The following is a 16,307-nucleotide window of genomic DNA, read 5'->3' as shown; positions in this document are numbered from 1 at the left end:
GCATGTCGTCACTTTTTTCGGTGGAAAGAGTTAACGCCGCGCTCCGAAACCGCACCGAGCCGGGGTTATTGCGAGAGCCGCGCTTCCCCGGGGAAAGGCCACACAGCATCGGGCCGAATTTGAATTTATGTTCCGCTTTAATGCCGTTTTGATTTTCCAGCGAAATGCAGGTGACACAAGGGAGCAACACAGTGACCGGGCAGGGTGGATGCTGCTCCCTGGGCTCGTGTTTGCAGCGTGGCCCCGAACAGCAGCTTCGCTAATCCTGACAGCTCCAGGAGTTGCCCCTGGGGGAGAAGGAACAGCAACAAAAAATTCAGAACAGTCCATAAAGTTCCCGTTGGTTTGAAAGCAAAACCATGTGCCCGAGTCCTGAGCGGTTTGTAGCGGAGCTGAGGAGGGGGAGCCCGGAGTCGATCAGCTGCGGCCCCACCGTTCACGGCGGGGGAATCAGATACGGGGCAGATCAGCGCAACGGGAAACGTGCGGAGATCCCGGCTGGCAGGGACAAGGGCACTCAGCTTCATATTCAGATGTTTACTGTGAATCGCCAGCTGTTTGTAATCCGGGAAGGTGTGTGTGCTTGGTATGGGCTGGACAGACACCTCCGTGAGTTATCAAATTAGGTTGGAACACAGCAGATTGATTTAGTTTCTGTATGATCTTTTGAGGTCCCTTCCAATCCCTGACATTCTGTGATTCTGTATTATCTTGCAAACTGATGAACCCCAATGCTGCAGTCGCTGGGGTGCATGTCCGCATACACACGAGAACAGATCGTATTGATGTCAGTGAGTGTGGCAGATGCGAAGTATCTCATGAGAAAAACTCGACACTTTGTAAGAGTATATCCTAATGTATATAGCACTTGAAATAATTCTTTAATAAGTTAAGCCCTGAACTGAATTTAGTATGTTGCAGGTTTTGGAATAAGGACACACGGCGATTGGAGGTGTCAGAAATGGCTCCAGAGCTGAGGTTGGGTTGGATACCCACTGACACACCAGCATGAAAATCCCAGCATTTCATACAGCGTATGGATTTATGAAAACCCCGTGCTGTTTATATTATAGAGGCGCCGTTCTGTATTTATGGTCACAATTGTGCCTGCTTTGCCATTAGAAACTCCTGTTATTAGGGGTTTACAACATGGCTGTAAAAATTTGTAGTGGATGGAAAGTTGACACATAAGGGTCAACCCCATAATATAGTTTTTAAAAATCAATTTGAAAACTTCGAGTCATTTTTTCAATTACGTGAGGGTAAAAAATATTGGTTGTAATTTTAGGATTGTCCAGTATCTCAAGGCTATGGCATAAAACTCTTGTTTTGCCAAAGTAAAAATGCTGTTGTTGCGTAACATAAGCTTTTCATGGTGTCTTTCTTATCTGTTGAGAATTATTACATAGTATTACCTTTTGTGCTCTTGGTGTAGTTCACATTCTGAAAAGTTTGTAGAAAAGGCTCCCACACTGACATTTCTCAGTGCAGGATTCCTCGAGATAGGTGGTTGTCGTCTGTATTGGGCTGTTCTGTTCATTAAGTCTCTATGTTCATTAAGTACTTAAGGCTGAAAGAAGAAGAGCCAGTCGGGTTATCATAGTGGCTGTGTGCACACATCCAGTCTTTTCATCCCTTTTGCTGTCAATATTTGAGCTCTTTCTGTGCTCCAACATACTGTCACAGATTTAGGAAAAGACAGACTTCGCTATACCAGTAACCGGCTGAAAAAGCTCATTTTAAAAAGCATTTCACAGTAAACCTGACTTATGAATTTTTCTTCTTTCTGTCTTGCAGTGGTTCCGCCGGGGAGCCCCGGCCCCATCACTCGCCACGAGTCCTACGACAGTTTGGCGTCCGACCACAGCGGGCAGGAGGATGAGGAGTGGCTGTCCCAGGTACGGCCCCGCGTCCTTCCCGTCCCAGGGCGACGGCGCTGGGATCCGGTGCATCTGAAATACACAGCTCAGAATGGAAAGCGAGCTTCCAGCAGGCCGTGGGCCTTGCTGTGTGTAAAACCGACTTCACTCCCGACTTAACGTGGGATGAATTTGATGGTCTTTACCTTTTAAACTGTATTAAAAGCCATATAAAGCCCCATCAGTGCTGGCACAGGTCACGTCCTGGGGCAGTTCCGGCTGCAGTTTGAAGTTCACAGTGGTGACAAAACGTGACCTTTTCCTCCTGACATGGTCCTTTTCAGACCTGGGTAAGGGAAGTCGGCTTGACGAAACAACGATGCCTTTTCAGTTGTGACCTGTGCGATACTGACTGCGTTTTCACAGAAAAATGGTAGATAACTGGTTTGCTTCCTTCTTTTCCTGGTTATCAGTTACTGCATCTCCTACTGGTTATTCCTGTGGGTTATGGCTGCATACAAATGCCGTAGCGCTTTACAATGACCCTGCTTGGCGGATTATTTTTAGATGAGGTTAAATCTTTGTAGTTTTATCCATTCTTGCTTTGTTTCAGTCAATTAAGCTTCTCTTTAAGAACTCGGTACCTACACGACTATTTGGCTTAAAACATAGCTTCATTTTAAGAATGTAGGTCATGAATAATACACTGAGAATTAGTTCCTGGTAGAAAGAAAAGGTTGGAGTTAAATAAATGAATAAAAATTCCAAACGCTCTGGATTTACCAAAGCAATTACAGGGTACCTGGTACATGGAATTCATCCTTACAAATTAGGTGGGTTTCCTTTGGCTTAAGAACAACGTTGTTACGGGAGCGATGCATTAAATGTGTTGCTAGGGTCTATGGCATAAATATGAAATATTCATGGATGTGATTTGCTTCTCCCACTGGTGAATAAATCATATCCAGCTTTTTCCTAAAATGAGAAGTTTCCACATGTACCGTTCCAGGAGTGGAATTCCCTGGGGAATCTGTTCATGTGAATCCACTTACCTGCCCTCACTTTTCAGATGTGGCTGCCCATGATATATCTCATTTGCTGCTGCTGTCTCTGATTTGTCAGAGCATAAAGATGGTGAAACTACTCAATCAGTGCAGTCAACAGGAATTTTATCACTGAGCTCTTTGGGGCCAAGATTTCACCTGTAGTTTTCCACCTATCCCCTCCAGTACCGTTTATTTTCTTGGCCTATTTTACCATTCTGGTGACTTTCTGGTGTACTGGGCAACCCCAGGAAAAAGAGAGTGAAGTGAAACCGCAGTGTAGGGCTTGGTTTATTACTAATTCTTGGAAGAGATAATATGTCAAAGGAACTTAAGCCTGCTCGAACTTCAACACATATATCCCTCTAGAAGAGTAAATATATTTATAAGGAAAAAAATAAATCCCGAGTGATGTCAGAGCACAGATAATTCAGGGAACGCTTCCGGAATGGTTTGATTTTCGCTAAGTGAGAGGAGCGCTGATAGCCCTTGTGAGCACGAAGATGCGAGCGTTCTCTTAGCAAGCCACTTTAGATTAAGCCTAAAGTGCAAGGATGTTTTTCAAAATTAAAGTGTTGTTATCAACAGTAACAGCATGCAGTGAAAAAACACTGCCCTTCACTTCAACTTTTCAATTAGAACAGTGGGTAATGTGTGCTGTCAGTGTGAAGTAGATACAATATGTTTGTCCTGCACACAACAGGAGAGTGAATAGGAACATCTGGCCGTAGCCTCAGTAAAATTGCAGAGGCATCTGTTTACCTCTCGGCTCTGTGACACTGATGGTTTCAAGCTTAAAATATACAGATTACTTTATCTTTGGCCTAATTTACACTGCTACATAAAAGCTACTTGCCTCAGAAACGTCGGCAGTCAATCTGAGTTACGCTAAGATAAATGCAAAGATGGAAATAGTGCTAAATAGGCTGCGCGTTTGTCGTCCTCCGGTAGCAGGGAACTGAGCGCAGCGTTCTCCAGTGTTCAGAACTCCTTCTTGAAGAGATAAGAATTGCTACCAATGCACACCTATGGCATATAGACACAAAAACATCGTTTCATTCATTTCTTCCCCAAATTGCATTTTTGCTGTGAAGCTGATCATTGTTTTAGCAGAAATTGATAGGGATGTAATAGTCTGTTGTTGTCATCTTAAAAATGTGAGGTCACCAGAGCTTAATGTTTTCATGCCTTATTTCCTTTTTCTAATCTTTAAGGGCTCTTTCTGATTTTTAAGATTGTATTGCAGAGGTCTTATGCTTTGTTTAGCCTTTTTTTACTAAGGCCACATTTTACTGATCATCTACATTTCCAACAACGTTACCATCTTAAATTTTTGTGGTTGTTTGAATTCCTATAGCTGGGTCTGTTTGCTAGAATTGGTTTATAGTTATCAGTGTGAAAAGATATTTTTAAAGTATTTTGGGTGCTTCGTTTGCTGAAACAATTTTCACAAGTTCATTTCTAGGCTCTCACCGGGAGCCAATATTTCGAGGAAAATCTGAATACCCCCTTCTGCTTTAATTGCTGGAATTTTTGGTTAAGTGAATATGTGTGTGTGTGCAGCTGCCCTTGCACGTGGATGTTTATGTGACACATACAGTGTGCCGAGCGTGACCCGGGCTGGCCCGTGTCTCACCGCACACTTGCCCTTGCTCTCTGCTACAGCTCTTTGCAGCAAGATGCTCTCTGCCAGGGGTGTCCGCGAATACGCCAACAGTGGTTACGAGCTTCGATTTGAGACACAGTTCGCACCGTTTACATGTGAAGCGGCGCCGTTTAATGTGTGAACTTTTCAAAGGCAGCCGTGACAAAGCTGGAGCAGCTTGTTGGCTGAAAGCGCATCCCTGACCTGCTCAGACTGAGGGGATCTGAGCAGAAAACCCTCGGTTCCTCTGTCTGCTCCGTGGAGATGCAGTTAGAGATGTGGGCCCTGCTTGTTGCAACATGACGTGGCTTTTTAGCGTTTTGAGCTATAGGTTGGTCTCTTCTCCCAAGCAGCAAGTGATAGGAGAAGAGGAAACGGCCGCAGGTTGCACCAGGGGAGGCTGAGGTTGAATCTGGGGAACAATTTCTTCCCCAAATGGCTGTGGGGCATTGGAACAGGCTGCCCAGGGCAGTGCTTGAGTCACCATCCCTGGAGGGCTGGACAGACGGACATGAGGTTCTCAGGGACATGGGGCAGCACCAGAGGTGAGTTATGGTTGGACTCAATGATCTTGGGGGGCTCTTCGAACCAAAATGATTCTCTGATTCAATGTATTTTGTAAAGGCAAGGTGAGGAGAGACCAGGACCAGGCAATGTGGTGACCAGGGTGGAGCGTCGGCCTTCAGGACAGTTTAAGAGCTGCGGTGTGATGTCCTCAAGCTGGTGCTTCAAGGGCTTTCAAGGCTTCACAAGAAGCTCTTGCTTTGGTTAGATCGTCCTTTCTCTAGCAAAGACATTCCAAATCGTCCCTTTTTCAGTGTTCCTCTGACCTGATGGCACAAAACACAGCAGGCTTCTGGGGGTTCAGTGTATTGCAGGAACCATTCAGTGTATTGCAGGGGTTTGTTAAGCATTTCCCCGTGTTCCCACAGGTCGAAATAGTGACTCACACTGGGCCTCACCGACGTCTGTGGATGGGCCCCCAGTTCCAGTTCAAAACAATCCATCCCTCGGGCCAAACCACCGTCATTTCATCCAGCTCCTCCGTGCTGCAGTCGCACGGTCCCAGCGACACCCCGCAGCCTCTCCTGGACTTCGATACAGATGATCTGGATCTCAACAGTCTCAGGTAAAAACAAAACCCGTTTCCAAGCTGTTCCACATTTGGTGTGTGAATTACTCGCCTCATGCTTAAATGAAGCCATCTGTGTAGAATGTGTAGTAGTTTTCATCAGGCTTGTCCAGATGAAAGTCTTGGAAGAACGTGTGACTTGACAACAAGAAAAACTCATCCAGGCCAAGCAACTTCGATTCCTTTCTGCTGCCCCTTCTTGGGTAAATGACAATGAAAGACGAGTACAAAGTCCTGGGGCCTTGCTCAGCGTTGTCTTGGTTTTCATAGTTTCTGCATTGCTTAATAAATTCATTTTCTCAGATATGAGTGGGAGCTTCACACCATAGGTGTAGATGCTGGCTGTGACACAGTCCGTGGTGCAACACTAATCAACTTCTTGACTGGCTTTTTCCTCCCCGTTATTCTTTTCCTTCCTTTGTGTCCTTCCTTGCCATTGTTTTTCATGTTTTTAATTAATCTGGTTTTGCACATTGGCTGATTTGGCATTGGGGGCGGGAGGTGGACCAGGGGAAGGAAGGAGAGCGAAGGTAAATGCGGGTTTATATTTACTGATAGCTGGTGGTTTTGTAGCCGTGTTTTAAGCACCACGTGTCTGCGCCCTGTCCCGTAACTCTCAAGATTTCACGAGTTTCTGTGCTTCTCACTCTGCTTGTGATTTAAGTCCAAAGTTCTGTGGTACGGACTTGGATGTCTGCGACTTGGTCTGAACCAAGTGAAGCAGGAGAGGTGGGTAATCCATTGAATCTGGGCAGATTGTCCTTGGAGAAAATACACGGGTTTGAAATGTGAGATTTCTCCTTGCACGTAGTTACTCCCACAATAAGGATATAGCTGTGAAATACATTATTTTTTAATTGCATGTAGGTATACAAATACAGAAAGAAAGCAGATTCTCTTTTTTAATGAATACGGGTATACGTTACAAAAGGAACAGACAATTACGAATGTATCTTTTTCTCCTAAAACAACAGAGCAAGCGCTGCTGTTCAGGAGGGCAATGGAGACTTTTAGAGCAGTTTGGGTAGGATGACAGATGCTTTTTAAGTGTCTCAGAGACCTGGTTTGGGGACACTCACTTTCCATGGAGTCTCAGTTTGTCTCTGCGCAGATTTCTCCAGGTTTTGGCTCCACAAAGCAAAAGAAAACAAAAGTTAAAATAACCAGTTGCTTAATTGGTTCAGCTGATTTGGGTTTGTGGTTTAATTACAGCCCTCCTGAGCGTGGTTGTGACACAGGTGGTAACTATAACTTGTTCTTCAGGATCCAGCCGGTTCGCTCGGAGCCCGTGAGCATGCCGGGCTCAGCGCGGCCCGTTGCCGATCGCAGAGGAGTCTCCACGGTGATCGACGCTACCTCAGGTAGAAACACGTTGATTTAATGTTTTCTTTGTTATTCGTGGCATTCATTAATCTCGTTGTGTTTTGTCTGATAACGCATTTGCTAACCGTTGCCGTACTCTTAAAGGATATCATGTTTTCAGCTGCACAACAGGGTAAGTGGTGTCTTATACAAATACTTACTGCAAGCTGCTATCATGATGACTCTTTCTCCCCCTTACTGCTCAAATCTGAAGTCACAAGGTCGTTGTAACATGCGAACACAATATTTATGTTAAGCTTAACATAAGCTTTCAAATGCTAAAAACTGCCTAAACTAAAAAGTGGAACATTTGTAAATACTAACACTGAAATGCTTTTATTAATGAATGCCTGAAGCACAGAATATTACAGTTCCATCTCATTTATAAAATAGCTTTCACTGAAATGTAATCATAAACGTAATTGATTTTTGCAACCAGTCAAGACAACAGGATAGTTTATCTTATGTTTTTGTAATAGGAACTTTTTCACTGTCCTGCTCTAAAAGAGCATGTAAATTTAATATCACAGTGGTTATGTTAATATCAACATAGTAATAGATGTACTATATAGTTTTCTTCTTTTCTCAGTGGTGGGGTATAGTGTGTGTAAAGAAACAAGGACAGCAGGGCTTTCCACTGCAGTACAGCTGTAGAACCTCTGACGGGCTCCACACAGCAGGATTTTGTCAAATAAAATCTCTCACAAGTAGAATTATTAAACGCACAGCATTAGTCAAACAGTCAAGTCAGAGAGGATTTTAATCTTCAGCGATTTGGAAATCCCTGGAGACTGCTGATTGGATTGAGGTTGAACTGTAAAGAGAGACTAACACATCCAGAAACTCATTGCTGAAGGATGTTTTACACAGAGTTAAAATAAAAGCTCCTGTTCCAGGCTCTGCTATTGATATAGATTCTAAGTCCAAGATATTGTATTGTTTGCCAAATTAATTTATTTGGGTATTACAGGATATTTCTTAGATGTGTTTATAACTGAGTTCAATAATAACTAAATTTACTTTGGGTATTGAGGATTGTCATTATAAATTCCATTTTCAGATATTTAAAACTTGTTAAATTAATTCACGTCGGGCTTACACAAACATCTTAGGCTGGTTAGTCAAAGGGAATTGTATTTGTTTTAGTACATGGCAAAGTAATTTTGGAAATAATGGTTTGATGCAGAAGAAAACATAAACGCATCAGCTGTGGTTATTTTGGGGCTAGTTCATGTGTGCCTGTTATCCCTAAAAGGTTACAGCTTGACTCGTGGGGTGTTTCTGTGCGTGGGATCAGGGTGATTAATGGCAGAGCTGTTCTCCACCATTGCTGTGACTGGGCCACTGATACACACACAGATCTGGGTGTTTGGGGGTATTTTTTCCCCCTCGTGTATGAACAGAGCGGCACCGTTACCTATAGCAGCGCTGTGTATTCTGAAACAGAGCCGTTCTGTAGCCATAGCGCATTCTAAAACTGTTGTTCCTTCTACAATGGGAACAATGAACGGCGTGGACCGTACCTCTCCGTGCTAAACAGCCTTTCCTGCGGTGTGGACGTGGCCTTAATAAGCCATGGCTCATGTGGATGTGATGAAGCTCTGTTGGTAATGCCTTTAGCATGTGTGCGCATATTAAAATTGCCAAAGTCAATTGTATACATTGTTATGACACTGAAAATATATTTACTGTACAGCAGTGACTCAGTTTGGTTATAACACCTCATAAGTTTCTTATAAACAATACATGGGTTTTGTTAGGGCCATGCTGATAGCACTATTTCATTTAACTTCGCTGCCAGACAGTTTGGATTGGAATTGATTTTTGATTCGGGGACTTTACCATCTCTTTGCAGTTTTCGTGTTGCCTGGCCCTGTCCTTTTCCCATGCAGAAATTACTGGCCTGAATTTAGGGTAGATACACCAGATTATGGGTGATGTGCAGGGGTGTGAATTCAGCTGCAGAGCAGCAAGGAAGCCCATGCCCTGCTCTTGGAGATCCTGTGCTGTTCTGTAACAGAGCCCGGCGAGGGGAAGAAGAGGGTTTTATGTTTATTTTCTCCTCCTCCTACCTTTGAGAGGTGCAGAAGATTACGTCGAGCTCAGCTCTGAATCTGAAGATTTTCTTTTAAATGCTGTTCACGTACGACATTGCACCTTTTGTGTCACAGTCCACTACTGCAAGTATTCTCATTTCCTGCTGTTACTGAGGCATGCCCTGACTGACTTACGTTCTATATGAAAACCCAATTTATTGGGAAATACGCTGCACCAGGAGGTGATTGAGCAGCTCTGGCCCAGGCCCTTGAGCCTGTGGCACTTTCTGGAGATGTTTATCTGGCTGTTTGATTGCCCGTTGCTTAGAGATGCGCCCGGCGTGGCGCCTCCTCTTATCTGACTCCATCACTTGCTCTTCCCATCCAAAGGTTTCAAGTACATGTTCATCATCTGCCATTTTTCTTCTGCCATTCTCACTTCCTTCCCTCTTTCTCCCCCGCTGGTGACAACTCTCTTGTGTTTAATAAGGAATTAGTGTAATGTTTTTAATCGTGATTTTCACGTGTCTGTAAAGCGCCAGTATACTAGTGACAATATTTTTCTCACAATCTTCATTTCAAAAGTATAAAAACACTAATGCATGAAAAGCAATGGCATTCCAAGGTGGATGGCAGTATCTGTAAAGACTACTTGGATACATTTTTAAAAAGCATATTTCAAGATGTTTATCTCAACTTAAAATTCTGCCAAGTTATTCTTATTGGTTTTGTATTTTGTTTGCGGGGTTTTTTTTTTTTAATCTTTAAGAAAATGTTGTAAAAATGCCGTCACCTAAAGCTACTGGACATTTGTCCCTCGATGCGCACATTTTAGTCATATGCATCATAGAGAGAATATACCCTCAAGGATTAAGTGCACTGTAATTCCAGATGCTGTTCCAGATTGGTGGTTAGAAACGTTAAAGGGACAACACTGAGTTTAAAGCTTCATAAAGCAGGAGGCCTTTAATAGTAATAATGCAGCAAAACAACCCCTCTGCAGGCTTGACTTGAAAACTTCGCCTGTATACGTGGAATTATGTGCCTTTCTTTGCTCTCTATAGCTTTAGATACAATTCTCGGCTGGCTGGGGATACCTACAGAGCGATAGAGACTAATCTAGGAAATACAAGCACAGGCTGGACGTGTAATTGAACATTTCCAGGCACCTCTCTGAATTTTCCTACTGTAACCTGCGGGTGACTGATGTCGTATATTACATACATGAGAAAGCTGTATTAACACCAAACAATGCAGCAATGAAAGGCGTAGGAAGGTTGGGATATTTGTGCAGAATGACAACTGAACTTTCAGGAAGGAAAAGCCCAGGCGGGAGGATTCTGCAGCAGTTTGTGATGCCAGATGTGACGGTTCAGCGGCCCCTTAACCTGATCCACATGCGCCCAGGCTCAGGTACTCGGGTGCGCTCGGAGCTGCTAACTCAGTTAAAAATAAATGTGCGCATCTGGGGGTGTATTTATGAAAAGCCTCGTTTATTCCCTCATACAAAGAGGTTTCTGACACTTATTTATCAGTCAAGTGATGATTTTGTTGCGCTGTGAGCAGAGTAGGAAAATACTGACCAAGAAGTTGTGGGATCTCTGGTTTGCATCAATCTTTTCCTTTCCTCCTCCCCACAGATCTGTTCCTGTCTCGCTTAGGACAAGTACAAAAGTTGGAAAAGAGAGGATTTTAATGAATAAAATTAAATTGCAGAAGGAAAAGATCCTGAGCGTATTTTTCCTCTTGGATTGTGTGTGGGGCTGGGGGACCTTTGTGTTCTTTGCTAAAACCTGGCGTACCCTGTGCATCATTTTTTAATGAAGATTGTTTATTACTGTTGCATGAAACTCTGGCAATACTGAGCTCTCTTCTGGTTACTTCAATCAATGCCCACTTAAATTGGCTCGTAATTTAGTACTTGGCTGCTTTTGTGTGCGACTGGCCTGTCATGGACCGATAGCTCGGTGCCTGCAGAGGGTTTAATGAACAGAAGAACTGACTCAGGGTTTAGGGGGAGGGAGTTTGTGTCCCCTCTCCTTGTGAAAGGTCTTTTATTGTTCACCACCACACCTGCAAGATAGGGACCATGGGACAAATTCTTACTGTCCAGCAATGCTCTCACTTGGAATTTAATAAACACTTCTGCTGTCACACCTTAAACCATCTGAGCTCTTTTCTGTTGTAGGCGCGATCAAATATTTATTCCCAAACGCTCTTCACCAGCAAGCGCTGCCTCGGAGTAGCGGAGATCAGTTATTCAGGTAGTAAAGATGTGTGAATGCAGCTGGCAGATGAAGTCACCAACGTGGGGAATTCCCAGGCCGCGTTTTGCCGCGGGCGCTGGCCCAAGCGGTGCCTGGTTTACCGCACCGGGCACAGTCCCGGCGTCACCGACACCGGAGCTGCCGGAGATGTAACCGATACGGTCTGGAGTCCTTGACCTGAGCCTGTAATTACCTGCGTGGCATAAAGGCGGTTTGTTGTTGCAGATAGAGATTGCGCTCGGATTTGCTGAGTATAATGCTGAGCTTTGAAGCCAAGGAGGAGGTTTGGCCCTTGGTCTGTTCCTCGCAGCAGCTGAGAGGTTTTAATAAAGTCGCGCAACAAGCTGTTCTTAGAGGGCATCGCCTGTTCGGTAACGGCAAAACCACAGACCCAGCGCTGCTGGGTTTGCACTTCTGCGTTCTGTCAGCTTACATTTAAATGAGTTTAACTTATGGTTCTTTTATGGAATAACTTCTGACACAATCCTGTTAATATCGTATCTATTTAAAACACTTATTACGTTACTTATTTGAAAAACGTTTTATGTATTATTCCTAAAATATCAATAGCGTGTGGGATACACTCAGGGGTTTTTGTTGGTGCAGTAGCACACACTTGGATGCACTCATGCTCTCTCCATCTCTTCATCTGTCTTGCTAGATGTGTGTGTGAGCTGTGTAATGCAGAACTCTCGTACTTGGAGTATTTTCAACTTGATTTATTTCATCTAATTTGAGGAAATGTTATGTGATGATTTTTGAAGAGAGCCTTAAGACAGAACTGACTTCAGCAGGCTCCAAGATGCCAGTGCAGTATACATGATTACATCCAGCAACAGCTATGCCCTATAGACTGGGGAGATGTGAGGAGAAATTAAAATGACCTGACACTCCTGACTGGGCACTTGCTGCTGGATCGTTGCCTGGCTTGGGAAAAGACTCCGCTGCAGGGATACATGGAGCAGCATTAATGTCTCGAAACGCTGGTGGGTGTTTTCCGGAGGCAGGAGAAGTAAACTGGAGAGGAAGGGTATGGGAACGGCAGCTGAAAGGCAGCAGAGTCATTACACGCTGATTTATTTGTGCTGCCCTGTGATGGTTGTGGGTGGGTTAGTCAGTTCTGGAGACTCTGCGCAGCGTGATGAGCGGGAGCTGCTGCCCTGCCAGTGACTCTTGTTGCTCGTCCCCGTTTGCCTTTGGTTTATCTGACGAGGCTGGTAGTAATTGAAGCAATTAATCTCTTCTGAGATGGTTGTGTTTTGACACACAAGCATCCGTCAGCTGAAACGGTGCGACGTGCAAGTTAGTTTCACGGATGCAAGCAAAAATCAAAATTCAACCATTTCTAGACGCTGCTGTGTTAGGTTGAATTGACCCCAAGCAATTTAAGTTACTCAGGGTGCTTAATCCCCCGGAGCCTGGTCACCTTGTTCATCTCACTGATTGTTGACAAACAAGAAACCCAGCGATTTCCACATTGATGTCATAGCTGGATTAAAGCATAACTGCGACCTGAGCAACGTAATAACCAAATACAAGGTAATTTTTTTGCATATCTGCAGACCCGCTGCGGCGGGGCCTCTGGGGGCCACGTTAATGGTCACGGGTACAGTCCTCTGTTGTCACCGACAGTTGTTCTGGTGTCACACAAGCCGCCTGACGCGTGTACCAGCGGTCCATTAATGCAGGCGGCGCAGTGTCTCATTGCTTCAGCGTTACACACGAGCTTTCAGCCGGGGAAGCCACCTTCGCTTCACATAACGGGTTGCCAGCTGAAAAACAGCGTGCGAGAGCCATGGGCAGCTCTGGGCATCCAAACACCTTCTGTTTATTTATGGCGAAAAAAGTCCAAAATGCACAATAGGTACTTGTGTATCCGTAGCTAATGCAAACTCGTTCTGAATGTCAGATTGTTGTAGATCCCCCTAATTGTTTTTCATTAACAGTTGTTAATGTTCTGCGTAGGTAGCTTTAAAGCTCTGAATAAGTGGGAAGTGTTGATTCTAATCATACCTGACACCACAATCTTCCGTGGAACAACACAGGAGCTGAGATTCCCGGTGGGCTCCTGTAGGATACAATATTTATTATAGCTGGAGATCTAAGAGCTCCTGCCCACTGTTACACGAGATCCAGAAACCTCAGGCTCTGTACTTGTGTTTTTACAGATTGCACAGAAATAACACACTGTACGGGATTTGCAAAGAAGTGGGTTCAGTGACATTTCTGCTCTTTTTTATACAGTGCTTAAGGAATCGTGTTACAAATCTCGATATTTTTACGAGTTTGTAATACATTCTAAACTGTGCTGTTAATCTAGACTGCTGGAAAAAGGTCCTTAAAATGGTGTTGGATGTGCAAGTTGAAAGAAGCATATTTGAACATCCATCTGCAAATGAGCTTGAGTCAGTATCGTCTTGGGGAAAGCTTTCGTTTAGAAACAGTTTTCCAGTTTATAATAAAGAGACATGCTTATTTAATGCTTTCACTAAATTAGGCTGTCCTTCAAAATAGTTGCTCACCCTTTTCCATCTTTGCTTTGAAAAAAAACCCTAAATATCTTTCATTATTTCTTGTTTCAAGTGCTGTCTCCTCCCCTTTGGACTGTAGTCTCCGTCACATGCTGGGATTTTGAGCATCAGGATTTCTTAGGTATATACCATATAAAACCGAGCTACTAGTTGATCTCCAGAGGTCCCTTCCGACCCAACCGTCCTGTGATTCTGTGATACTCGGCGTGATGCATCAGCCAGATGTGAAATTCTTTAAGGTGGAGTTTAATATTGGCGGGTGTTACAGTCACAGCCTCCTCACCCTCTTGCTGAAGCAAGAAAGTTCTCTGCTGGAAGTAAATATTTATATCTAAGTTGAAATAGAATCTGTTGGTAATTACTAGTATATATTTTATTGCCTCAATGAGGTAAGGGGTAAAAATAACCCAAACAGATGGAAAATATTTTGTTTCTGTTAATTATCCAATAGTGTGAGATACCCATCACCTTGCGGTTGTCGCCTCCCCCTGCCGTGGGCAGCGTCACTAGTGGGGGGCTCTGCGAACAGGGGGTCCCTTCCAGTCCCCATGTGGGGGAACACGGAGCCGTAGCGGGAGCATGTAGAGCCGAGTACTTCGCGCACATAAACCTTCTGGTGTTATTCCCCTTGTAAAGGTGAAAACAAGCAGGTCACAGTCAGTAAATGACAGAAAGCAGACTTGGGATTATTCACATCATTAGCACAGGATTTCTCCAGATAAGAGAAGGGGTATATGAGCCCCTATTGCCTTGAGGCTCTTGCGTTTACTGCGCAGGGCGTGGGCCTTTAAAATGGAGCAAGAACAGGGGAAGGAAAAAGGGGGGAATATGACTAACATATGGTTTTTGCTGGAGTTTGGCCACAGATTTAAGGCCTCGGAGTGGATTCCTGGGGCCTTCGAATGCTATCCCAAAACCAACACGAAAGCCTTTCCAAATATATTTTATAAGCTCTGTGATTGTAATAGTCCTATCAAAAATCCCCCGTCCCCGGGTCAGGTGGGGTGCAGACCCTCCTCTTCCGAAATCTCGGCCTCGCCAAGTCTCCCTTGCTTGAGATTTCCCTCCGGCAGCAGCGGGCGATGGTTTGTGCCTCCCGTGCCGGGTGCGTTGTGTATTATGGAATAACCTATAGGGGCGTCCAGCGCAGCTGCTCTCCCTGGAGCTCCCATCTGCTCGGAGCGGGATCTACACGCGCTCGCTCGCCTGGGCTTTAGTCCCAGCCGCAGCTGGGCCTGGCTCTGTAAAGCCCACCTGTAGCTCTGGATAACTCATAGAATTCGCTGGGCTTTGGCGCGGGGGCCAAGCGCTTGATCCCGAGTATCTGGTTGGGTTTGAGCGTTAGTTTTGGTCGCTGGCTTTGCCGTTGTTTTTTGCGTTACTTTGCCTTTGCTCCCAGTTACGGTGCAATTAGTGTGAGAAACGCAGTCCAGGAGCTGCAAACTCTAACTCATAACCTGTTTTGATGTACCCTGCGAAAGGTCCTGGCTACACCGCTCCAGGAAAGGACACCTCTGGAAATACAGTACATGTGTATTTTTGCCTTGATACAAAAAAGCAGTAGAAGCCGCTGCTGTATTTAAGATCTGTTTGCTACCAGGACAATTTCCATTAACCGAATTTGCATTAATTGAAAAATCACCTCTTCAGACTTCCACCTATATTGCTTACAGCAGGAATGCCATGTGAATCACTGTGTGTTATATTGACTATCACTTAAAATACATCTTGCAAGTAAGCGTAACATTCTCTAAACTTATTTGGGATGGAATGTGGAATTTAGTCGTGTAGATCCTCTGCAAGGTTATTTGTGCTGTTGGTGGATTTTTTAACAAACAAAGTTGGCAGGGAATAATTTGGAGAATACATATTCTTGTGTTAGTCTTTTGGTGCTCATATTTAAGCTTAAAAACAAACAGAAAGCAACAACCACTATACAGTGAAACGCTACATTTTACCACTAGAGTTAAATAAAAAATTCACTGTATCGTAAGTGAACCATTTCCCCCTTGATTTGTGTCCAAAATATGAGGAAGAACTTTGCAGATGCATTATGCATTTTACAAAAGAACATATGCATGCATTTAAATCATTTACATTTCATCTTTGCTTTCTCTTATTTTCAACCCGTATGATAGTGAGTGACAGCGTGTTTGGAAAACCCAGCTTGAAAGCCAAGTTTAAACTTTGATGCACAATAAGCTAAACTGCAAGCAGCGCTTCACCACTTCATGATTTTACTTCAAAGTTTTGCTGGTGCCTTTTCCTTTCTCTCCAATGAAACATGCGACTGAAACTTCGGCAATCTGGCTTGCAAACAAAATATTATAGCGCGGTTGTTTTGTGCTGTTCTTACAGCGCCTGCAAAGAAAGAGAATCCGTCCTTATTGCAGCAGGAGAGTGTGCAGCCACGTGCTTAAAGATGCTCTGGA

The 16,307-nt window shown here is 44.2% G+C and overlaps 1 protein-coding gene across 5 annotated transcripts in view; it reads left to right on the top strand.

Moving 5' to 3' along the window:
• Positions 1-16,307, top strand: part of BCAS3 (BCAS3 microtubule associated cell migration factor) — a 282,822-nt gene that overhangs the window by 108,383 nt on the left and 158,132 nt on the right. For all 5 annotated transcript variants that reach the window (XM_082068831.1, XM_082068829.1, XM_082068832.1 and 2 more), the window contains 3 exons: positions 1,798-1,898; positions 5,480-5,676; positions 6,943-7,040. In XM_082068831.1, coding sequence (XP_081924957.1) covers positions 1,798-1,898; positions 5,480-5,676; positions 6,943-7,040 — 396 coding nt within the window. The remainder of the gene's footprint in view (positions 1-1,797; positions 1,899-5,479; positions 5,677-6,942; positions 7,041-16,307) is intronic.

The sequence above is a fragment of the Streptopelia decaocto genome, assembly GCF_964273445.1.
Source record: "Streptopelia decaocto genome assembly, chromosome: 18".
Lineage (NCBI taxonomy): Eukaryota > Metazoa > Chordata > Aves > Columbiformes > Columbidae > Streptopelia > Streptopelia decaocto.
The sequence above is the reverse complement of the archived record's forward strand: the minus strand, read 5'-3'. Positions and strand labels throughout refer to the sequence as shown.